The 26,769-nt window shown below is 40.8% G+C and overlaps 1 protein-coding gene across 1 annotated transcript in view; it reads right to left on the reverse strand.

Annotated features, from left to right (window-relative positions):
* The window catches only part of AMPH (amphiphysin), a 170,858-nt gene extending 166,436 nt beyond the window's left edge, over positions 1–4,422 (reverse strand). The window contains 1 exon segment of the mRNA NM_001244203.1: positions 4,277–4,422. Coding sequence (NP_001231132.1) covers positions 4,277–4,345 — 69 coding nt within the window. The 5' untranslated portion in view covers positions 4,346–4,422.

Raw genomic sequence — 26,769 nt, forward strand, 5'->3', positions numbered from 1 at the left:
TTTAAGCATATTTTTGAGAGACACTGTGGTTAATAATATCTGCATCGGGAACACAGGACAGGAGGTTGAGGAAAGGGGAGAAAGGGGACTGCTATACTGCTACTTTTCATAATAAGCCTTTGATTAATATGTGACATTTTTAATTATGCATATATTAATTTGAAAGGAAACTTTTAATGAATATAAAATTATAAATGATTAACAATGTTATTATTTATATAAAAATGAGACAGAGAAGGCCTTTTAAGTATACCGCAGTGGACCCTTTTTTTTGCTGGCACAGCACACAGTCCACTTTCTGTGCTCTGATTCTCCTTCCTCCTCCACCATCAGTGCATATGGTCTAGGGAAAATTTCTCCACCCCAGCTGCAGTAGAAGCCTGTGACTCAGGCCCAATACAATCCAAGGCCTTGGCCCTGAGCCAGAAATTTTTCTTCTTCCAAGGGTAGGCATAAGCCCCAGTTATGAGGGCTATACTGTGGATTTCTCTGTTAATATTGACATGCTTTTGTCTAGCTAGCACCCATCTTGCCACCAAAAGAGAAGAACCTGCCCAAGAATGGGCTGATAGAATAGACTACAGAGATAAGAGATGGGAAGAAGACACCTGAGCCCTGATGCCTGCAGTTGGGCCCCTGATTCCATGGAGACCTGAAGTCTGTCTGCCCTTGACTTTTTCATAATTATAAGAGGCAGTATGTAATGAGGAAGCACTGGACTGCTTGGGCTCCAACTGTGGCTTGACTACAAACTGTGTGACCTTGGGCATCTCACTTAACCTCTTCCTCTCTATAAATTAGGAAGAGTATAGTACCTACACCATAAAATCAAATGAGTTAACATATATAACACACATGCATATATATTTTAATGTATACATCTATAAGAATAAATTTAATAGCTTAATACAAATATATATTTACTTATTAAAATCTCATTTAAATTTATATTGCAAGAACCATATTTTTATTTTTGGTAATTAAATTCCCTTTTTCCCTTAAGCCAGTTTGAATTGAGTTTTTGATACTCACAAGTGGCAGAATCCTAAGAAACCACCCAAAATGAATCAATAGATTTAATCAAAACATAAAACATAATATAAACCAAAATATGCACTATAGCAGAAAAAAATCCTCAAAAAATCAAAATAAATAGAAAAATGAAGGAAAAAATGGTTCCCATCTTCAGGAATGATGAAGTCTCTTCCCTTACAAATAACAAGACGGAATGGTACTCAGAGTGGGCAAAAATAGAAACACAATTCACAAAAGAGACAACAATACAAAAAACTAATGTTTAGCTTTTAAAAATCAAACCAACAAAATAAACAGGAACTATTTTTTCCCAATGCTCTATCTAAAGAGTACTTTAAATATTATTATCCGGTGTTGGCAAGTCTCATGGACTGCTGGTGAGAATGAAACTGATAAAATATTTCTGAAAGGCAATCTAGCTATAACAAAAATAAGTGTATCTTTGACATAATTATTCTTCTAGCAATTCATCTAAGGACATATTTCAGAGTGTATGAGAACATTTTCCCTACAAGTTTTCTCACTGCTTTGCATTTATATTCATAAACATTGAAACTGAATCTCCAAAAATAGGGGATTCATCAAAATCCATATATATCTATACTGTTCAGTGACTTAAAACAGTGATGGAAAATATGAACATATATTGAAGAATGTTCATGACTATTACATGAAATAAACAGGTTACAAAACTATACAGGATGAGCCTGTTTTAGTTATATATAAATACATACAAAGAAAAAAAATCCACTAGGATACACATCGAATAATTGTGACAGCTTTGGATGGTAGAATTTGTGCGTCCTAATTTGTTGGTGGGGTTCTTTTCCCCTTGTATGTGTATCTCACTCTTTCTCCAACGAAAATTTACAGACTTTCAATAAGAAAAAATGTGTTTTAAATTCATGGAAAGCCATAAGTTACCTCTAAGAGTGGTTTCAGTCATGCATTTGGAGCCAAAATGCATGCAAGCTGTTAGGTGGAGCCCGGATGATGAGAAAGTCGAGGGAGTGGACTCTCTTTGGAGACAATTTGGTGGTAAAAACAAGGAGCAAAGGGTCCCAAGAATATACGTGACATATAGTTACCACAATGGAGCATCTGGAGAAGAGGAAGAGGCCAAAGATATAAAAAGAAGGGGTCACTGGGGGAGATGTCTAAGCCTGTAACAGCAACACACTGTGCTTTCCATTGTCCAGTGGCTTGGGTTTGGGCTGCCTTACCTGGATTCCCACATGCCCTTTTCCCATATGTTGCACAGGCTCAAGGAGGGGGCAGAACTTACCCAGGGGCAGAACCCCTGATCTCAGCCTCTTGGTGTCTTAACCTCATAAGCTAGGTACAGCAGGCACTCTTCATCAGCAACTGTCCCCAAGGAAGGAAAGAGGACACCTGAACCCCCATGCAAGGCTCCTCTGGACCACCTTGAGTAACCACCATCCTTTAACTGCAATCACAATACACACTTGACCTTAATAATGAAAAAGTGATTTTTCAACAATTCATAAGGGCTTGAATGCTCTGTAAGTCAGATTACTTTTCATGCATTTGGAGCATATTAACAGCTGGTGACCTAGATTAAGAAATACTTTAATATGTCAAAAGGCAGACTGTATCACTATATTCTTTCACAGATAGAAAGTGGATTCAAGGAAAAGCTTCAGAACAAAAATTTACGTAATTACTTAGAAAGAGGGAGAGAGTGGGGAGGAATGCCGACAAGTGGTTAAGAAGAAGTATGGAAAAATGACAAAACCTGGCCAGGGTCCTAGCAGATCCTGGCTACTCTCTGAACAAGTAGCCAGAAACTGGAAGAGAGCAGGAAGCCTTGCTAATTCATCTGAGGAAGAAGTGGCAGAACAGCAGGAGGATCACGTTAGTTCAGGATGAGCTTGGGTAGATATTAAAAGAAATACAATCCTCTTACTGCATTTAGAGCATGCATGCGTAGAGGAAGGGACTGCAGGCAGCCATCGAACCTCTGGGCTTGGGGACAAGCAGAGGGATAAATGCCCCCTTCTGCTCAGTTCCTGGGGGTCACTGGGAACAAGGGGGCAGCCTGAGCCTGGGTCTGAAGAGGGAAATTAACTGTCACAGTGAGCAACGTGGCAAATTTGACTTCCAGTAAAACAAGAAAATGCAGAACACCCAGAATCCCAGGGACAGAAAAGACTTCAACATGAAAGACAACAGTTCAACAGACACAACCACTGGGCTCCTTAGCCGGATGCCCATTTTCAAATAAATGCCTAAGTTACACCACGAATGCCCTTTGCTGGGGACACAAATGAGGACCTCAGTGCTGCAAAGTCTTGACAAGCCTTCGCAGCGAAGCCAGGCAAGCCCAGTGCCTGGTACTGTACCTCTGAAGCTGCTCCCAGCTGTGCTTGATTTGGCCCTGGCATTTATTTGTGCCCACCTCTGGAGGAAAAAATTAATTACTGTGACCAATTTAATAGGGGGCTTGCGAAACACCAGGAAATCCAACCAGTGCAATAACATAGATTTTTTTTGATGCAATAAAACTCCATCCTCGGTCTGGAAATATTCAGAGAACTATTAGGTTCAGGTCATAGTTATCTTTGACCTTCCAGAGAAGGACACTGGCGTCAAAACGGAAACACATACAGAGAGACCCCTCAAAAAAAGAAATAAAACAAGAAAAGAAATAAAGTGTGTATCTTGATCTCGGCTTTGAACTCCAGGATTCACTCCACAGCACTGTATTAAAACCCGTTAGGTTTCTGCAGTCAGCCCTCTTGACCCAAGCAGATATCGGGGGTAGCAGCTTCTGTGCTAAATTGCTCGTTTCTGCTGCACGCAAACAGCCAGGAAATTTCTCCAGAGCAAGGACAGCAGCCCTTCCACCAGACGCCTGCGGGTGCGCGGGGAGCCGGCGCCGGGAGGGAGATGCGCTCCGCTCTGGGAGCCGCCAGCGACCCGCCGCACCTGCCGCAGCTCGCGCCTGGTGACCGCCCAGGAGAGTAGAGAGTGCGGCCGCCGCGCCAGGGGCGAGTGAGACGCGAGATCCGGGCAGACCCCGCGCCTCCAGGAACAGGTTATGTGCGTCGCCCGCGCTCCCGCCTCCCGGCCGGGTCCCCGCAACCCGGGGTACCGCCTTGCTGCAGTAACTGAGCAGAGGGCAAGGCGTCCCAGCGACCCCGGCCCGGCCTCCTGGGCTCCCCAAGCCGGGGCCCAGCCCGCCACGTCCCCACCACCTGCTCCGCGGCCTGCTTCTGACCTTCTCCTGCGCGCGGTTGAGTCGCTTCTGGACGTTCTTGGCGAAGATGCCCGTCTTGATGTCGGCCATGGCTGCGGGTCCGCGGAAGCCGCGAGGAGCAGAGCTGGCGGCGAGGAGGCGCGGGAGAGGAGGAGGGGAGAGGAGGATAAGGAGGAGGAGGAGCAGGAGAGAGGAGGAGAAGCAGGAGCAGGAGGAGCGGGAGAGGGAGAGGAGGAGGAGCGGGAGCTGCCGCGCGCCAGGAGGGGTAAGGGAGGGGCGCGGTGGCGGGGACCGGCTTAAAGCGACAGAGCGGAGGCGGGAAGCGAGGGGCCTGCCAGTGACACGCGGCGGGGCGGCCAGCAAAAGAGAGGGAAGAAGCCAGGAATCAAAATGCTCAGATAGTGCCCACAGTGATGGAAGACGAGGTCTGGTGGAGAAAGGGAACGAAGCGGCCCCTGGGGCACAGCAGCTCTGAGGTTGTCTTAGGCGGAGTTTGTGTTGGGGGACGGTGAGAGGGGCTCCAGTTCTTTCTAGCAAAGAAAAAAGGGCGGGGGCAGGGGGAGAAGAGGGAAAGAGAACCCCCTGGAATGTGGAATTGGAGCAGCTCAGAGGTGGAGAAGTTTGGGCTGGTCTCCCATAAGGACCTACTGGACCACACCCCAGGCAGAGAGCACACCCCTGGACTATATGTATGTTCAAGAACACAGCCTCTGGAGGCTCACAGCCCAAGGAGGAAAGCAGACTGGGAAGTTGAGTCAAGGCAGGGTTAGAACTGCAGCAGAGACACCAGCAGAAAGGAGGGAGGAAGCAATGGTGACGCTTGTGTAAACTTCAAGGCTAAACCTGGTGAGGTGAGGCAGGAAGGGGAAGGAGGGACGGGGGAGATGTTGGAGGTCCCTTGTTGAGAAGGCTCAGCCCCTTTAAGGCAGGTGCTGCGCTGTGATCTCTGTAATCCCTGCCCTGAGTGGAGACCCTGGCAGAGACACTCCCTTTGCAAGAACCATTGTATGGAAGAGCCAGGTCCTTTACTGACTCACACCAACGCTGTAAGACCCAGGCCTCCTAACCTGTTGCTTCTTACCCACCTTCTGGCAACCTTAACAGGGATTCACCATCCTCAGTATGCGTAGCAGAAGTAGGAATAATAGAAATGAACTCGTCTTAAAACCTACCCAGAGCTCTTGAAGGCTCTAAGCAAAGGTCAAACTATCCATATTCAGTTCTCTCGGAGACTGTGAGGAGATGAGGCAGGTGGCCCAGCAAACAGGTCAAGTGAATCGTACCTGAATCCTGCGAACCCCAGAGAGCATCTCACCGCACCTCTGGAGTATGCTGTGACATTGGCAGCCCCCAGGGTGAACTACCCCTTGGTATCCTCTCCTAGTGTCATCCCCTCACCTTGATTCTAGAAGGCGCTATGACTAGCTTTTACCAATAAAATATAGCAGAAGTACACTGTGCCAGTTCCAGATCTATGCCTTGAGAAGCTAGTCAGATTTTGTACTCTGAGGAGCCCTGTGCCACTAGGTAGAGGTTCAGCTACCCTGCCATAAAAAGCCCCTTGGAGAGGCTGCGTGGAAAAGGAGGCGCCCTGGGATTACTTGGACAGGAAGCAAGGCCCAGATGTCCTGCATCTCAGCTGAGACCAGCCTCCAGGTGATGTTATGTTGAATACAGTCACACAAACAATCATCAGCAAGACCAGAAGAACCACCCAGCCAATCCTAGCCAGGAATGTGGAATGGTGAGCAAACAAAATGATGGTAGTTTTAAACCACTAACTTTTGTTTTAATTTTATTGAAGTAGTGTTGATTTACAGTGTTGTGATAATTTTTGCTATACCGCAGAATGAGTCAGTTATACATATATACATGTGTGTATTCTTTTCCCTATCCTTTTCCTTTATGGTTTATCACAGATATTGAATACAGTTCCCTGTGCTATAAAGTAGGACCTTGTTGTTTATCCATCATATTTATATAATAGTGTGCATCTTAAGCCAGTAACTTTTGTAATGGTTCACAACTGAAATACCCAGTCTGTTCACTTGGCTTGTATTTCCTTAGGATAACTATTTATCCCAGTTTGTCTGGGAATGGAGGAATTTCCAGGACACAGGACTTTCAGTGCTAAAACCAGGAAAGTCCTGAGTAAATTGCATGAGTTGGTCACGCGACTTCCACCATCCCAACTAAGCAGGAGTTTACTCCAGAGTGAAGTAAGAGAAACTCTATTCCTCTCTTGGTCAGCATTCAGTAGAAAAGACTACTCAGAAGCCAGGAATTTGAGTCAGTTCTCTACAATAGGGGGCTTCCAAATCTTAGCTCTGCCTTAGGATCTTGGCCACAAGGATACAAGCCTCAGAATGGTGGAATGTACCAGAATGTTCTGGAGCATATAAGTCTATGGTCTTTCTTTTAAGTTGAGTCAGAGCTCCCTCTGCTTCCTTGCTTGGCCTGGCTACAGCTCCAGTTGCAGATGTCACTGCCCTCTCTCTAACAAGCAAGGGCAGAGTTCCAAGCAGTGGGTTTTCTTTTCCTCTGCCTTCTTAGTGTGCAAGCCATCAGTTGGCACTGTACCAGCCTTTGTCTCTCCTGGCTCCACCAATTTCTGGAACACGGTGAATATCTTTTAAAATAAAATTGCAAATGGTTAACTTTTCTTATCATTCAAATGCCCAAATCTAGATCTGTAACATGGGTGGAAAGGGAAGCTTGTCATTTCTTGATCATTCTATTCGGAATACCCACTGAGCGTATTAAAAAGTGGTCGTGCGCAAAATGTTATCAAATTAACTGGTATCCATTTTCAGGTTGCCATGTGGCTCATTCTAGCCATTCTGGAATATTGATGAAGAACTTTGGCCGGTGCTTAGTAGGTGCTCTGTAAATATTTGTTTAAAAAAATGCAGGCATTCATTAGACTTAGGTCATGAAAATCTGTTCTTAGCTATTCCTTCTCACACTTCTGAAGTAATGCTACTGGAACAGGGGTGGGGGGAAGGGGACCCCAACTTCAATGATTTTTTTTCCTTAGGGTAATTTTTTATTGAAGTAGAGTTGATTTACAATGCTGTGTTAGTTTCAGGTATATAGCATAGTGATTCTTTTCCATATAGGTTATTACAAGACATTGAATATACTTCCTGTGCTATACAGCAGGTCTATGTTGTTTATCTTTTTAATATATAGTAGTGTTCATCTGTTAAAACCAAACTCCTAATTTATCCCTCTCTCCCCATTTCTCCTTTAGTAACCATAGTTTGTTTTCTATGCATGTAAGTCTCTGTTTTGTAAATAAGTTCCTTTGTAACATTTTTTTAGATTCCTCATATAAGTGCTATCATATGATATTTGTCTTTATTTGACTTATTATGGTATTTAAATATAGCTATGCCATAAGGTGGGGTCTTTTTTTAATACAAAACCTTATGCAGGACTCAAATATGTTAATTAGATGGACCCTTTCTGGGTGCAGAGAGTGTTGGGTGCTCAGAGCCCCACCCATTAGGCAGCCCCTTTATTCTCTGTGGCGGTCTTTATGGAAGATCCTTAGAGCCAGAGATCTGTACACAGTGGAAGCAATCTCAGTGGTATGTTCCTTCTCCAGAGTTGTAGGATCCATGCTTTTGTGTGTTTCCTTCATCCCCAACACCACCAGACCTTCCACCAATATCCCTTGATTGCTTGTGCCTTTTCCTCATGGTACCATATATTTTTCTTCTGGATCAGTCAAGGGAAATGTGGCCCTTGCAGTTACATGTAGATTTCACTATTAATGAAAAGTAACTCCAATTCTCTCTAATTTCAAAGACAAGCTTAAATGTCAAATTATATTTAATGATGATTCAGGTAAGATTCACCAAAAGCATCACAACTCCAACCCCAGATCTTCCTTTGAACAAGGCAAAACTCCTGAATTAATTCTAACTTCCAGTTCACCTTCCTTCCTTCTAAATTGTACTTCAAATTGGTTGCTAGGTCGAAACATAATTATAACAGGTTTTGATAATTTAGAATAGGCCCAGAACTCCTTCTGTACTATCACAAAACTCATTTTCCAGATGTTTTCATAGTACAAAAGTTTATCCTCATCTATCTTTATATCCTGTAAATCCAGTTTAGACCCTTAGGAAAGCAGATTTCTAAATCCATTTTTTTAAAATGAGTCTAGCTCTTTGCTCACACTTCTGTGTACATTCTGTATATTCTGATTAGCTACAACTTTTTTGTGTAATTGTGCAGATGACTAAGGAATCATTCCATTTAAACATTTAGTTGAACCTAACTGAACTTTTGGTCCCAACCAAATTATGACTAGTGCTTACACTTACCTCTTTGTTTAAAGATTCAGAAAATATTTTATTTTCTCTCACAAATGTTAAAATATCAGTGGAAGGAGGATGTGCTATAAAATGTATTTCTTTACTATGTTCTGAACTTGAGGTGAAAACATTCAACTCTTTAAATTATGCCAACTATTTACATTTTAGTTCCATATACTTTAACTAAATTCTGCCTGCATGACTATCCTTTTACTTTCCTAATTTAACCAAGTCTAAAAATAAAAACTTTCTAACTCTATTAATAATGCATCACTGATGTATCCCAAAATACTGGAGGCAAGAGCTTTATCTTAATAGATGAGCCATTGGCCACTAAGGAAAACAACAGCAGTACATTAAATTGCCTAATAACTTTAAAGTATTTCAATACCGTGTTTGACGCTTTTATGGAAAATAGATGCAAAACAACTTTTATGCCCCAAAACAAATTGCTTGAACATCACTTAATAGCATACAAGCCAATTGAGAGGTCAGGGAGCAAAACAAAATAGAAACTCTAATTAACCATAACTCTTTCTGAAGAAAGGGACAAGTCCCTGCAAATATTTTAAGCTATTTTCCATCCACAAGTAAGCTATAAGAATTCCATGGATAATGTGAGACACAGAATATTTGTCTAGGCTACCAAGAGCACCCTCTTAATTGCTTATAGAGCTGGACTTTCATTGGGAAGTTTTCCAGCTTGGACAAACCCTAGCTTTGTAACAATGATCTACTTCAAAACTTCTTAACAAATGCTTAATTTTATCATACATTGGCCCAAGACTTTTTTGGTTCAAGAAATTTATTTTCTATTAAATTTATCCACATTTATATTTTATATAAGTATAGCTATTTACATGTGCCTGCTTTGGACTGCATGGCCTTTCCCCACCTTCACCCCATATTTTGCCATTCCCCACACACCTCTCTCCAAACTGTTTCTGGATCTGTGGCTGTTGACATAATAGAGGTATTACCTTGAATGGTGGGGTCGCCCACCACAGTGTCCCTTCGATGAGGCCAACCCAGAGTCCTGGTATGATTTTATGTGCAGGAAGCCTGGACTAAGCATCGTGTCCTCCTCAATATCTGACTACTCCCCTGCAGTATAGCCTCCTTCCTCTCCAGAGGCCACATGACCTTCTACCTATTCTTGTTACCAAGTCCAAGCTCATACTGCTCGCTGCATGACAGGCCAATAAATCAAGAGATTGTTGGAGCAAGGAATAGCAACTTCATTCAGAAAGCCAGCAGACTGAGAAGATGATGGACTAGTGTCCCAAAGAACCATCTTGCCTAGGTTTGCACCTAGTTTCTTTTATAGACCGGGCTGGAGGGGGTGCAGTGAGAGGTAAAATAAAAAAAGGGATATTGCAAATATTTCCTGGTTCCAGCCAGATTCCAGAGGGGATGTGTTAATTTCCTGTTTCTGTAGCCATTTACAGGTGGGCCAGATCAGGATGTTTCTGTGAGTTAAATAAAGGTATTTTAGTGCTTGCTTCGGCAGCACATATACTAAATAAAGGTATTTTAGCTTAACATTTACAGCAGGCTTGGTTCCCAGGGATAGGCCTTTATGTACACTTAACTTTAGTGATTAGCCTGTAGCAAAAGCAGTAGAATATGAAGGTTAAGATAAAAGAAATGGATACAGTATGACGTCAGATTTATTCTTCCCTATTACACCCTGCCCGGCTAGTTCAGTCAGTAGAGCATGAGACTCTTATTCTTCCCTATTACATTCTAACACCTCAAATTTTCTCACTCCTTTCCCTCTTTTCTATAAGACCCATCAACATGCAAGAAGCATGCCTAAAACCACCTGCAAGGAATTAATCAAATTGGGTGGCAATTGTGGGAATAGCTCCTACTAGTATGATTTTCCATGTTACTGCTATAGTTCAGCATAATTGGGCTTAGATAGACAAATAAACTAGTATAGGACAGAATTTCTCATGGATTGACTTGTGTCCCTTTGATATTGTGATTTTATAATAAGAAATTTTCTATTTGTTGTTTGTCACTCTTCCTGGGCAGAGCTCCCCAAACCCTTGTAATTTCCCAAGTGATTAGAGCAATAAATGCATTTTTTTTGCTACTCCTAAGAAAGCCCTTTCAATCACACCTGAGTGTGTTAATGAGGTGACTTTTCAGAAAGGTCATGAGGATGGGGGCCCATTGCCAGAGGAACCAACCTGGTGAGTAAAAGGTTAGAATTTTCAACCTTTTCAAAGAACTTATGATAATTATAATTAAACAATGTGACTGTACAATTAAATAATACAGTTCTACAATTGTATTATTAATAACCATTTCTCTCCATGGTACAATGTAAGGTCTATAATGTCTTGTTTATCACATCACCTAGAATGGTGTAATGCCTATATTGAAGAATCAATAAGATGTAACAAATTGTGATGACATATTTATATAGTTACATTGTTTTTTAACCAATTTATGCATTTTATATTTTACTTATTTTCAGAGGGTGTGTTATTTTTGTTATTCTTACCAGTTAAGTCATTCTTTTTATTGTGCTATATAAAATATTTAATGGTATATAAGGCTTTCTTTATAAATTTTAGTTGCATAATATAACAATTTTAATATAATGCTAATTTTTAAAGAAAAATTGAAATGTAATAGATAAAACTAAGTAGTAAAGATGAAAACCATAAAAATGGGATAAAGTATAGAATAAATTTCCTATTTGTCTCAGCATATTTTCCATTCCACTTCTCCAGTGGGAGTCACTTAATCTGTTTCTTAAGATTCATGATATAATAATCTGTGTGAATGTAATTGTGTTTAAATGTATGTATTTTATTCTGTAAAAAATAAAAATAAAATTATCCATAACAACAACAAAAAAAAAGGTTAGAATTTTCAGTCTTACCCCCATTTCATCTTCCACCTCCAACCTCTTGGGAGTGGGGAGAGGCTAAGTTCAGTCACAGATGGCCAGGGATTGAATCAACCATACCCATGGCACGAAGCCTCCATAAAAACCAAAAGGATGAGATTCAGAGAGCTTCAGGGTTGGGAAATACTTGGTGATGCAGGGAGAGTGGTGCCTGGAGGGAGCAAAAGAGCTCCACAGCCCTTCCCACATCTCGCCCTATGCATCTCTTCCATATGGCCATTCCTGAGCTATATCCTTATAATAAGCCAGTAATCTAGCAAGTAAAATATTTCTGAGTTCTTTGAGCTGCTCTAGAAAATTAATTAAATCATAGGAGGGGGCCATGGGAACCTCTGATTTATAGGCAGTAGACCAGAAGCACAGGTAAAGTCCTAAACTTGCCACTGGCATCTGAATTGGGGGGTGGGGGAAGGCAGCCCCGAGAGACTGAGCCTTTAAACTATGGAATCTGATACTAACTCCAGACAGATAGTGTCAGGACTGAACTGAGTTTTAAGACACCCAGCTGATGTTGCAGAAATTGCTTGGTATGGGGAAATACAAACCTTCCCTTGGCATTTGGTGGCCAGAATTATGGAGAGTAGAGAAGAATCACCCAGGAGTTTTTTTCTTTACAGCCCCCCCAAGAGATAATTGAAATCCTAACTCCTGGTAGCTGTGAATTCAACCTCCTTTGGAAATAGAGTCTTTACTGATGGCATTAAGATGTAAATGAAGGAGTTCCCATTGTGGTGCAGCGGAAACGAATCTGACTAGGAACCATGAGGTGGTGGGTTCAATCCCTGGCCTCGCTCAGTGGATTAAGGATCCGGTGTTTCAGTGAGCTGTGGTGTACGTAGCAGATGCAGCTCAGATCTGGCGTTGCTGTGGCTGTGGTGTAGGCCAGAGGCTACAGCTCTGATTAGACCCCTATCCTGGGAACCTCCATATGCCACAGGGTGCAGCCCTGAAAAGACAAAAAGAAAAAAAAAAAAAAAAAAGGTGTAAATGAAGATGAGGTCACACTGGAGTAGGGTGGATCCCTTATCCAGTAGGACTGGTGTCTTTATAAATAAAAAAGAGGAAGAAACACGAATCAGACACACACACACACAAGAGGATGCCTCCTCAAGACAGATACAGAGGGAAGAGGGCATGTGATGATGGAGGCAGGGATGGGAGTTACGCAGCTGCATGTCCAGGGGCATCAAGGATGTGCAGAAGCTCAGGAAGTGAGCATAGCCCCACTGACACCTGGGTTTCAGACTTCCATGCTCCAGAATTAAGATTATACGTTTCTGCAGTTTTAAGCTGCCTAGTTTGTGTTACTTTGTTATAGCAGGCCTAGGAAACTCATGCAGAATCCAGCCTCTCCTCAGAACGGCACACATCTTGGAAAAAATTTATCGGCCCATCCAAATAAGTGACAAACAGATTTCTAAAAACAAGATTTTATTAGTTGGAACAGCCTGTGTTCATCTGTTGCTTTCTTTTGAAACAATGTATTTTTGTAAGTGCATGATTTGTCCTTATTTTGCTTCTTAATTTAGTGAAAAAAAGCAGTCGCTTCTGAGGGAACCTATGGCAGGTTGGATTCCAAAGAAGCAGAGGCTGAGCTCTGGGTGCAGGTTGACTTGCCAGGCAGGCCTAATGAAGGTGTAGGCCACTGTGGTGTTGGCTCTGTGGCAATCCCTGCCCATGAATATCCACATCCTGCTCATAGGGGCTGGGCCATTACACCCCTGCCCACCAGCTACTGGAGGCCTTAGAGAGGTGTAAACTGGGGCCAGGCAGCTCTCTGCTGGGGGAACCCCTTCTGCAGGCCCTGACTGGAGGTTTTCTGGGGACCACACTCCCTCAGAGGTGAGCAACAAGCCCATCTTGGAGGGTAGTCTGGGCATGGGGCCAGGCTCTCCCCTACTACATGGTTCAGATGTAGGCAGAGCTCCTAGCCTAATAGGAAAAAGCAAATCTCTCTCTGTATCTGATGTTTCTTTTACTTTAATCTTTGTATTATCTTGCTTTTGTTACAAGTTAAGAATGTTGTTGTTTCCATTGTGGCTCAGTGGGTTAAGAATCTGACTGCATTGGCTTGGGTCTCTGCAGGGTTGCAGGTTCCATTCCCAGCCTGGCATGGTAGGTTAAAGGAACTGGTGTTGCCACAGCTGCGGTGTAGGTCACAGCTGCAGCTCAGATTCAATCCCTGGCCCAGGGACCCACTGCCATTAAAAAAAAGAAGTGTTGCTCACTTATATCTGGAATCTAATATATGGCACAGATGAACCTTTCCACAAAAAAGAAAATCATGGACACGGAGAACAGACTTGTGGTTGCCAAGGAGGACAGAGAGGGAGTGGGATGGACTGGGAATTTGGGGATTAATAGATGCAAACTATTGCCTTTGGAATGGAAAAGTGATGAGATCCTGCCATATAGCACTGGGAACTATATCCAGTCACTTACGATGGAGCATGATAATGTGAGAAAAAGGAATGTATATAAAGTATGTGTGACTGGGTCACCTTGCTATACAGTAGAAAATAGAACACTGTAAACCAGCTATAATGGAAAAAAATTAAAATCATTAAAAATTTAAAAAATGAAGTGTTGCCTAGAGCCTTAAATATATAGAATATCCAGTTCTCAAGGCTCTGACCTTTAAAGGAATATTTTACTTTCACACAGAGATGAAAAACAGAGAATAACGTTTGTCTCATGGGAGGTTTACAGGTTTACATGACCTAAAGTTCATGGACTGCTGCAAGATCAAAGGATTCTGAAACTAAGAAGTCTGCAACAACCCACTATATCCCTCCACTTTTAATATAAAAGTAGCCCGAACTCTTTGGGACACTGGTCCACCAGATTCTCTGTCTACTGGTTCTCCAAATAAAGTCACTATTCCTTACCCCAACAGCTTGTCTTTCAATGTATTGGCCTGTCATGCAGCAAGTAGTAAGAGTCTGGACTTGGTAACAGAAGCCCATGGTAGGTACATGTTATCTTAATACTAACTTGATTGTACTTCAGGGGCCCAGACTTTCACGTATAAGCATGGTCTGTTTGCCCCTAACTGAAGAAGTTAGTTTCTATCTGTGTTGTCATGGTTCTCCACTCCATAGCTATGATTTTTCCATTTGTAATAATTAAAAACTTGTAGGTAGACACTCTTGAGACTATGTAAATACCTGTTTCTTGTAGAAGTCTCCCTCCCCCAGTTTGGTGTGCATTATGGTTCTTGCCTAAATCTATTTTCGCTGTGATGGCTTTTTCTGCTTCCATCAATGCTGCTATATTTATTAATCATCACTGCCCTGCATGGAAGAGCTTTCCATTTCTTGCCATATATTTACTAATGTGTTATTTATTGTCAATATGGACTCATGGATTCTTATTTTATTCATTCTGTTATTGTTCTTCTGTACCTTGCTGCTCAAATTATCCCAGAGTTGGTCAGTGAAAACCCCTTCGTTTTTAAAAGTATCCTCATCATCTTTGAGCATTTCTTTATTTTCTGGCACAATAAGATGTTCCACACTCATTGATTTTCTCTGCCCCAGCCTTTGAATAAGCCATTTCACCGTGAAAACCCTAGTTCATTTTTGTGGATAATTGTCTTTAGAAACCAAGGTCTGCGTGCAGGCTTTGCTTATTGCAAATGAGTGACTGAGTGTCATTGAAATAGGAAGTTTATGCTGATATCTCTAATTGGAATCCAACCTAGGTTCTTGCTTTTCTTTTGCCACTCTATATTTGTATCTCCAATCTTCCATGTTGCTCTGGCTCCTAAAAACCTTACTATAGTCACTCTTTTGCTCAAGTCTACAATTCTCACAAAATAGTTTCATACCACTATAACACTCATACCCCTAAACAAACCTATTGAGAAGGGTTCAAGATTTGTTTAATTTTCTTTTTTTCCTTTGGAATGAAGTCAGAGTACTATTTTCAAAACTTACTTGGGGTGCTGGCATAAAGACAGACCAATGGAACAGAATAGAGTTCCAAAATAAACCCTCACATATTTGGTCGAATGATTTTCAACAAAAGTGCCAAGGCCCAAGGCCATTCAACAAAAAAAGGACAGTCTTTTCAACAAATGGTGCTGGGAAAACTGGGTATTGATATGCAGATCAATGAAGTTGGATTCTTATTTACACCATGTACAAAAATTAACTCAAAGTGGATGAAAGACTTAAATGTAAGACCTAAAACTATCCCATGCTTATAAGAAAACATAAAAGGAAAGCTTCTTGATAATGGATTTGGCAATGATTTCTTGGATATTTCACCAAAAGAACAGACAAGAGAAGAAAAATAAATCTATTGGGAAAATGAAAATTAAATGTTTTTGTATATCAAAGGAAATAATCAGTAGAGTGAAAAAACACGCTAGAGACTCAGAGAAAACATTTGCATCCCATATATCTGATACGAGATTAATATCCAGAACATATAAAGAACTCCTATAACAATAAAAACAAAGCAATCTGATTAAAAAATGGACAAAGGGCTTCTCCAGAGAAGATATCCAAAAGGCCAATAAGCACATGAAAATATGCTTGACATCACTCATTATCAGGAAAATCAAGATCAAAATCACAAGATAACCACCTCATACCCATTAGGACAGCTACTATCCAAATCAGAAAACAGGTAACAAAATTGGAACTCCAGTGCACTGTTGATGGGTGATATAAATCGGTACAGCCACTGTGGAAAGCTACGTTACAATTCCTCAAAAAATTAAAAATAGAACTACTATATGACCTTACAGTGCCACTTCTGCATGTATACCCTCCCCCCCAAAAAAATAAAGCAAAACCTCAAAGAGATACTTGTACACCCACATTCATGGCATCATTATTTATAACAGCCAAGGGCAGAAGCAACTTTAGTGTCCCTTGACTTGTTAATGGATAACCAATGTGATATATTCACACAATAAAATATTATTCAGCCTTAAAAAGGAAGGAAATTCTGACACATGCTATAACATGAATGAAGCCTGAGGACATGATACTAAATAAAGCAAGCCAGTCATAAATAGTCAAGTATTATATAATTCCTTTTCTTTTTTTCAGGGCCACACCCACAGCATATGGAATTTCCTGGGCTGATGTGGAATTGGAGCTGCAGCTGCCAGCCTCAGCCGCAGCAACTCAGGATCTGAGCTGTATCTGCAACCTACACCACAGCTCATGGCAACACCTGATTCTTAACCCACTAATCAAGGCCAGGGATCAAACCCACATCCTCATGAATACTAGTCAGGTTCATTACTGCTGAGCCAGAACAGGAATTCTATATGATTCCATTTATATGATGTACCTAGGGTAGTCAAATTCATAGAGACAGAAAATAGAAAGGTAGTTACCTAGAGCTGGAGTTGATGGGAAGTGGTTTAATGGGTATAGAGTTTCAGTTTTATAAGATGAAGAGAGATCTGGAAATAAGTGGTGGTGATGATGCCCCAGCAATGTGAATGTGCTTAATGTCACAGAACTATGCACTTAAAAATGGTTTAAATGGTCAAATGTATGTTACGTATAGTCTTATAATAGGAAAATGAGAAGTTCCCGTTGTGACTCAGTGGGTTAAGAACGCTACTAGTACCCATGAGGATTCATGTTCAATCCCTCCCCTTGCTCAGTGGGTTAAAGACTGGTGTTCTTGCAAGCTGCAGTGTAGGTCACAGATGGGGCTCAGATCTGGCATTTCTGTGGATGCCAGGCATTGCCAGGAATTTCCACACGCTGCAGGTGCAGCCCTTAAAAAAAAAAAGAGGCAGAGAGACGCTTCCTCAGGCAGTTCACTTTATTCATTGGAAACTGGTATGTTTGTTACTGTTTTCATTTAGTTTAAGATTTTTCCCTATCCTTTTTTATTTTATTTTATTGGATATGTAGAACATTAATATGCATCCCAAAGTCAAAACCACATAGAAATGTACACTCAGAAAAGTGTCACTCCTTCCCCTGTCCCTTCAACCCCATCCCTTGTGGGTAACCAGTTTTATTAGTTTTTGTATTACCAACTTTTATTATTTTTTGCAAAATTTGTGTATGTCTTCTTTTCTTTCTTACAAAAAAAGCTAACATACTGCATATGTTCTTTTGCATTTTTCACTTAAAATATGTTCTAGAAATTACTCCCTTTCAGTTAATAAAGATTTCCTTATTTTTACCAGTTTACAGCACTTTGGAGTGTATATTTATCATAGTGTATTCAACCAACAATTGTTCTTCTTATCTTGCTGCTCAAATTATCCCAGATATAGCCAGTGGAAGCAGTCTCATATTTGTGCATTTAAGTAGTTTACAGTGGTTTACAATTATAAATAATGCTGTAATGAATAGTTTTTTCTTATGTGTTTTCATGTTGTTAAACATATCATCAGGATAAATTTCTGATAAATCTGTAGGTCAAATAATATATGTATGAGTAGATTTGTTCAGTTATGTCAAATTCAACTCCAGGGGATAGTACTGTTTTTCATTTTTATTAGCAATGTATGAAAGTACCTGTTTTTCCACAATCTGTCTAATTTTGTCTAAGCCAAAGGGATGATTTCTTTGAACACACTAGGAGTTAACCCACTTGGGGGATCAATAGCAGCTTTAATTCATTTCAGTTTACCTCTGGACTCAGCTTACCTCTCCTAAGAATGAAGTCAGCTCCCTCTCCCATGCAGAGATTTGTGAGCAATTCACTGTCTATTACAAGACTGAGGTATCTCTTTCTGCTTTCCAGCTTCCTATACTACTGAGGGGCCGATCTCTATGATCTTTTCAGAGTTGCTCTGGTGGCAGCTGAGGTTCAGATTCAGTAAATTTCAGTTATCTTCTAGTTTCAAGTGTTTGGGGCTGATACCAGGTCCCTCTCACCTGTGACACAGGTGCCATAGGACTGGGTTCTCAGGGAAGCAGACTCTGAGATGGAGCTCAGTGTACCAGTCTACAGGAGGTGCCCTTGCTTCAGCCCCTGTAGAAGGAAGTGCTTCATTTCCTGGGTCTGCCATGACAAAGTACCACAAACTCATTTTCTTAAAACAGCAGAAAGTTACTCTCTCACAATTCTGGAGGGAGAAGTGTGAAATCAAGGTGTTAACAGGGCTGTGCTGCTTCCCAAGGCACTAGGGAATATTCTATTCCTTGCCTCGTCCAGCTTCCGGTGGCTTTCCTTGCCCACGGCACCCTGTTCATGTGGCTGTTCACTGCAACCTCTGCATCCATCTCCACTTGACTTTCTCCTCCCTCTTCTTCTCTGTGTGCCTCTCTCTTCTATGTCTCCTATAAGGACACCAGTCATTGGATTTGGAACCCATCTAGATAATCCAGGATGATCCCATCTTGAATCCTTAATTTAGCACTTCTGCAAAGACCCTTTCCCAAACAGGTGAACATTCAAATGTTCTGGGCGTGAGGAGGTGAGCAGATCTTTGGAGGAGGCCACCATCCAGCCCAGTACTGGAGGGTAAGAAGCAGGACTGAGCAAAGAGGGGAGTTGAGCTGCATACACTGCCCACCTGCCTCAACACCACACAGAAAGTTCTGGAACTGAAACGGCCCATCAGACATTAATCCCTAGTTGTGCAGAAACGTCCAGACCTTTAGACTCATGCCTCATGCAGCCACAAAGTGTGGGCTGCTTCTGAATGGGGCACAGTTACACTCTGTAACTGAGGCAATCCTGAGGGGCTGACAACACTCCCAGCAGCTGGGACAACAGCTCTTCTTTAATAGGGAATCAATATCACATCTTTGTACCCATCACAGTCCACCTTTGTGCAGATCACATTCACTTCTTCCTAGACATTTGGGGAACATCTCCTCCGACCTTGTCTCTCATTATGATAATAAGGTCCACCAGGCTCCTAACCTGGCTTCAATTGTTCCAAAGCCTTATCTTCCTACGGCTGTCATAGCCTAGTTCCAGTTCTCAGCCTTGGCCTACAGAGGAGGGCCACCACTGAGTTTCTTAGTAATGTCACTGTGTTCCCTTGACCTTGGTAAGTGGTGGATGTTCCAGGCCTTCCCATCAAACAGGACCATCTGTTGAGCTTTCTGGTCTGGCCACTCCTACACACCCATGTCCCTGAGTCCTTGAATCCCTTCCTCCACTATCTGCCATAGTAGTTCTGGTATTTTTCCTCAGTGAGCCCAGGCCATTACGTTTCTAGGCTTCTAGGAGCCATACTATTAGCCAAGTTGGAGTCTTTGCCAATGTATTAAACCATTTATCTTGGAAGAGGGCAACTAATTTATAACTTTCCTTTCTCCAATCTTATGTTCTAGGCCTCCTTTATCAAGCACACTCAGACCCAGTCCCCTACAGACTCCACCAGTCCTGCCAGTACTCACTGGCTGGGACTGATAGCTCCTTTGTGGTACAGAACTTTTCCTCCATTTTCAGCCTGGCATGCTGCTGGTTGGTACATCCTGTGGCTTCACCCCCGTTATAGGCCTAGGAGCCAGGACAGCTGAGGGGACGTATCCCAGGGTACATCCTTGCTCAAAGGGGAGAAGCCTTCAAATTGTCTTTGAAAGAACAGAGTGCTAGCTCTTGATGGAGAAGGATGTGTCATTTCTAAGGCTCAGAAATTTTAGGAAGATTCATGGATTTAAGATTTTCAGGGTTTTCCAGAATTCCCAGGTGGTACAGCTGATGAGGGATCCAGCATCATCACTGCAGCAGCTCAGTCACTGCTGTGGTGCAGGATCCATCTCTGGCCTGGGAACCTCTACATGCCCTGGGCACAGCCAAAAAGAAAAAAAAAAGATTTTTGAAACCCAGATATCCTCATGTGTCAGTGTCCTGTTCTTTCTCAAGCAAGACTCTACTCTTGGCATTGAAGACCTAGCATGGCTGAGAGTTTATCTTCTAGAACCCTGCTACTCTGGTGATTTAGTTGTGAGTCTCTTGCTCAGATTTCTCTATACCCACACTGCAGATACTTTTCAGAGCCTCTTTGCAATCTACCAAGAGGTATCCTGACTCTCACACTGTTCTTTCAACTACCAGTTGCTTTTAGTTTTTCCTTATCTTTTTTTTAGAGTATCAGTGAGGTTAGCAATAGGCATCTAACTCCATAATCTTTTTAGGTAATGATTCCTGCATAGTTTTCTCTTAAAATTTCAATTTATGGTGATAAGAATACTTCACATGAGATCTAAACACTTTAATTTTTCGGTGGGCAGTACTGCATTGTGGACTGTGTAATGTTGTACAGCAGATGTCTAGAAAACTTACTAATCATGCTTAACTGAAACTTTATGCACTCTGATTAGTAATTTCCCATTTCCCTCTCCCACCTACCCCTGGTAACCACCATTTCACTCTTTGATTCTATGCCTCTGACTGTTTTAGCTACTTTCTTAAGCAGAATCATGCAGATTTATCTGTGACTGGCTTGTTTCCCTTAGCATCATATCCTCAAGGTTTATCTGTCATTCATATTGCAGTATTTGCTTATTTTTTAAGGCTAAATAGTTTTCCACTGCATATATGTACTACATTTTCTTTATCTGTTCTTCTGTTGATGAACATTTAGGGAGGTTCCACATCTTGGCAATTGTGAATAGTGCTGCAGTGAACATGGGAGTGCTTAGACGTTTTTAAGATCCTGATTTCAATTATTTTAGATAAAGAGCCAGAATTGGGGGTTTTGGATCATATGGTAGGTTTTTTTGGGGGGAGGGGGGATTAGGGCCACACCCTCAGCACACAGAATTTCCCAGACTAGGGGTAAAATCAGAGCTACAGCTACTAGCCTACACCACAGCCACAGCAATGCCAGATTTAAGCCACTTCTGAGACAACACCACTGCTCATGGCAACACCGGATCCTTAATCTACTGACCGAGGCCAGGCATTGAACCTGCATCCTCATGGATTCTAGTTGGGTTTGTTACTGCTGAGCCAAAACAGAAACTCCCTGGTAGTTCTATTTTCTAATTTTTGGAGGAAACTCATATTATTTTCCATAATGGTTGTACCATTTTGTATTCCCATCAACAAGTATTCAGTCTTACCCTTTTCTCCACATTCTCACCAACAGTTTTTCTCCTTTTTTTTTTTCATTATACCTGTCCTGACAGGTGTGAGGTGATAGTATGGTTTTGATTTGCATTTCCTGATGATAGTGATGCTAAACATTTTTTTCATGTATGTATTGACCATTTGTATGTCTTCTTTGGAGAAATGCCTATTCCAGGATTTAGTTCACTTTTTAATCAGGTTATTTGTTTTGGGGGGCTGTCGAGTCCTAGGGGTTTATTATATATTTTGGAGATTTGCCCCTTATCAGATGTATGGTTTGCAGATATTTTCTCTTACTTACTACATTGCCTTTTGACTCTGTTGATTATTTTCTTTGCTATGCAGAAGTTTTTTAGTTTTATGTAGTCCTACTTCTTTTTGTTTTGTTTTGTTTTGTTTTGTGATTGGTTATTTTATTTAGTATCATGTCCTTAAGGCTCATCCATTTAGTAGCGTGTTTCAGAATTTTCTTCCTTTCTTTTTTTTAATTTTTTTGTTGTTATTTCCCCAACACACTTTTTTTTCCCCACTGTACAGCGTGGGGGCCCAGTTACACATACATGTATACATAATTTTTTCTCCCATTGTCGTGCTGTGTCGTAAGTATCTATACATAGTTCTCAGTGCTACACAGCAGGATCTCATTGTTAATCCATTCCAAAAGCAATAGTTTGCATCCGTTAACCCCAAGCTCCCAATCCCCCTATTCCCTCCCCCTCCCCCCAGGCAACCACATGTCTATTCTCCAAGTCCATTCTTTTCTTTTCTGTGTAAAGGTTCATTTGTGCTGTATATTAGATACCAGATATTTTGTTTTTGTTGACTGTGCTTTTGGTGTCTTTTTCGCAAAACCATTGCCAAGATCAATATCAAGAATTTTTCCCTACATTTTTGCTGGGAATTTTACAGTTTCAAGTCTTATGGTTGACTCATTAATCCATTTGTTTTGATTTTTGTGTGAGATATAAGACAAAGGTCTAATTTCTTTTTTTGCATATGGGTATCCAGTTTTCTCCATACCATATTTTGAAAGGACAATTATTTCCACATTATATACTCTTGGCACCCTGTTTAAGATCAGTCAAGTATGTATGCATGGATTTATTTCTGGGCTCTCTATGTCTGCCTGAGTGCAAGTACTGTACTGTTTTGATTACTGTAGTTTTGTAATATGTTCCAAAATCAGGATGTGTGATGCCTCCATCTTTGTTCTTGCTTAGGATAGTTGTGGCTATTTGTGGCGGGGGGGGCTGTGGTTCCATATGAATTATAGAATAGTTTTTTCTCTTTCTGTTAAAAATACCTTTGAGGGGGAGTTTCTGTCATGGCTCAGAGGTAACAAATCCAAATAGCATCCATGAGGATGCAGGTTTAATCCCTGGCCTCACTCAGTGGGTTAAGGATTTGGCATTGCTGTGAACTGTGGTGTAGATTGAAGATGCAGCTCATATCCTGCATTGCTGCGGCTGTGGTATAGGCCAGGAGCTACAGCTCCAATTCAATCCCTGGCCTGGGAACTTCCATATGCCACAGGTGCAGCCCTAAAAGGCAAAAAAAAAATGCTTTTGGGATTTTGATAGGGATTGCGTTGAATCTGAAGATCATTTTAGGTAGTGAGGACATTTTAATAACATTAATTAAATCCATGAACATAGGTTGTCTTTCCATTTGTTTGTATCTTCTTTAATTTCCTTAATCAACATGTTACGGTTTTTAGTACACAAGTCTTTCACTTCCTTGGTTAAGTTTTAAGTATTTTATTCATTTTGGTGCTATTGTGATGGGATTCTTTTATTTATTTCCTTTTCAGATAGTTCATTGTTAGTCCATAGAAATTGCAACTGATTTTTATATGCTGAACTTATATCATACAGTTTTATTGAATTCATGTATTAGTTCTAACAGCCTTTGTCAGTACCATGCTGTTTCTCATGGAATCTTTTGGGTTTCTATCCATAAGATCATGTCATTTGCAGAGGCAGTTTTACTTTGTCCTTTTTGATTTGGATGTATTTTATTTCTTTTTCTTATCCGGTTGCTCTGCCTAGGACTTTCAGTACCATATAAATAAAAGTGGTGAAAAAGGACATCTTCTACTTGTTCCTAATTTTAGGGAAAAAGTTTTCAGTTTTCCACCATTGAGTATGATACCAGCTATGGGATTTTCATGTTTGGGCTTTAAAATGCTAAAGCTCTTCACCACCACCACCTCCGCAATACTTTACAAACATTTACTGATACATTTCACTGGTTAGTAAATTCTCTTTCACATACTAATGCATTCATCACAACTGTCTGTGCTCCTCTTATTACCAGTGATAAGTTCTGCAGTAGCAGCTAGGCATAGAGAATCTAGCTCTAAGATCCCACTTTAATAATCACGTTTTTTGCCGTTTCTGACCACAACTCTCTATAGGTGAAGTTTTCTCATCAACAGTCTCTGAGACAGTCTAATGGACAATATCTTTATTAAGAATCAACATCTGTGAAAGGGAGAAGAGAAAGGCAAAGAGGTAAGTCAAGCTGCACACAGACCCAGTAGTCTTAGGCAATCCCATAAAGAGTCTGGAATAAAATGGCCAGTTACAGTTTTCCTGCACTGAGCCAAAAATGCCTCAGTCATCATGGGATATAGGCCATACCTAGGAGGGCATGACTTTGGGTGGGTTGGATTACTGTAGTTGAGGCAGTCACTCAAGGGTTTAACGAAAATGGTCTTCTGGCACATTTGCAACAGCTGACCCAACAAGTTTTTCCTTGATGTTTTTGTGCAGCACATCCATGCTACCAGAGAGGGTAATTATGCCCACAGGTAAAAATGGCTGCCAGTTATTCCTCCCTTGGTAAGAGCTTGCCATGTTCTACAATATAGATCATTTAGACTTTACAATTTCCACAGTTCTCCCATGTCCTGTTAATAACATTTGAAAATTAAGATTTTTTTGGTTTATGTGACATGTTATTTGGGCAGGAGCAATGATGTTTTATAACTTCAGCAGCCTAATCAGTAGTGAAACTTTTCCAACCCTGAATTCTCAATTTCAGTTATATATCTTTCAGGTCTAGAATGCCCATTTGATTCTTCTCTACCACATCCAGCATATGATGAAATTCAGCATCTTGACATGTAACTTCTTGAACATGTTAATCACAACTATTTAGTGTTCTTATCTGATAACTCTAACATCTGAATTATTTATCTTAAGGTCTTTTGTCTTTTTCCTTTTTTAAATTTTTACTGGGATATAATTGGTTTACAGTGCTGTATTAGATTTTCTTTTCAATCAAATAAATTTTTACTTCATCTTTCTTTCTTTTCCTCTACCTCCCTGTTTCCTTCCTTCCTTCCTTTTTGCATATCAAACTATTTTTTTACTTAATATCAGACAATGTATTGATATATTATCAAGATAAATTGAGGCTCTTGATCATATCTTCATCCAAGCAAAATTTACTTTTGTTTCTGATGAGCAATTAGAGGAATGAAGATCACCTTAACCCCAATAGAGGTTAAGCTCATTTAACCCTTTCGTGTGTGTGTGTGTGTGTGTGTGTGTGTGTGTGTGTGAAGGCTGGACAATTTATGATTCACTAATTTGAAGTATCTATCCTTTTTTTGATCCCGACAGAGCACTTAGGGTATTTATTTACCATATCTCTTCTTCCTCTTTACTCCAGTTTTTACATCCAACCCCTGTGAGACTTCCGAAAGTTCTGTTCAGGCTGTCTCTCTGTAAGCCATGGTTTTCTCCTCAACTGCCTAGCCTCAAAGCCGCTTTTAGATCAGTAAAAGCTCTCAGCCAACAGCTGGATGCAAAACATGGTGCCAAATGTTTCAACTACCTCACTTCCATAATTTATGGACTCTTACCTTTCTGAGGTCCTCACTGGCTTGGTAACTCTCTGATGCCTTCAGGTGTGTGTGTGTGTGTGTGTGTGTGTGTGTGTGTGTGTGCGTTCCTGTGTGTGTGTGTTTAGTTCTGTTCAGCTTTTCTACACATTCTCAGCAGAAAGGTTTGTCTCCTACAAGAAAGTTTATCATTGTCAATAGCACAATTCCAAACTTTTGTTTTATTGAATGTATGTTTTTGGTAACTTGTTTTACAGTAAAAACAGCTCTGAGGAATTTCCTTCTGTTCTTTGAGTTACGTTTTTATCTCTGTTGGGCTCTGTCTTTTGCATGGATGAGTTCTCGCTTTTACCTTATTTTTACTGTGGTTGGCTTACTGGTTGCTGTTCTGTTTCTTTTTATCTTAATTATGCTGCCTTGGCCCTTTCCTGACATCCTCTTTCCTCTTATATAATGTGAGTTCTTTACTTTCTTATTGTATGGAACATACTTGTAGTCTCTTAAAATTTCAATTTGAAGGTTAAGCAACTCATGTTCTCCTTGCTTTTTTAAAGTCAGAAGAAGTGGCAAGGGTGAGAGGGTTTAGAGGAGATTCTGTAAAGCCTTTGTTTAAATGCCTCAGGTCTTTGCTTATTCATTCATTGACAAATTTTTTATTGTCTACTAGATACCAAGCATTAATCAAAGTACTGGGGATCCATCAGTGAACAAAACATACAAAATTCCCTGCTGTTGTGCCTTATATTTTAGTGGAGGGAATCTTTATTTTCAGCTTTGTCGAGGTATAATATACAAATAAAATTATGTATATTAAATGTACACAACATGATTTTTGATTCACAAATACATTCTGATATGATCACCACATTCAAGCTAACTGTTATGTCTGTCACCTCACATCATTACAATATTCCCTACCTCAAGGCAAAGTTCAAGAACAATACAGTATTATTAACTATAGTCACCATGCTGTACATTGGGTCTCTAGGACTTACTCATCTTACATAACTTAAACTTTCTCCATTTGACCAACATCTTCCTATTTGTCCCAGGCCCCAGCTCCTGGCAACCACCATTCTACTCCCTTTAGTTCTATGAGTATGAATGTTTTAGATTGCACATATCAGTGAAGTCATGCAGTATTTGTCTTTCTGTTTCTGGTTTATTTCACTTAGCATAATATCCTCAGGGTTCATCCCTTTTGTGAACAAAGGGCAGGATTTCCTTCTTTCCTATGGTTGAATAATATTCCAGTATGTGTGTTTATCTGTGTGTGTATCACATTTCCAATATCTACTTATTCATCAATGGGTATGTAGGTTATTTCCATAACTTGGCCATTGTGAATAATGCTGCAATAAACTCAGGAAAGCAGATAGCTCTTTAAGATCCT

The sequence above is a fragment of the Sus scrofa genome, chromosome 9 (assembly GCF_000003025.6).
Source record: "Sus scrofa isolate TJ Tabasco breed Duroc chromosome 9, Sscrofa11.1, whole genome shotgun sequence".
In the NCBI taxonomy this organism is placed as follows: domain Eukaryota; kingdom Metazoa; phylum Chordata; class Mammalia; order Artiodactyla; family Suidae; genus Sus; species Sus scrofa.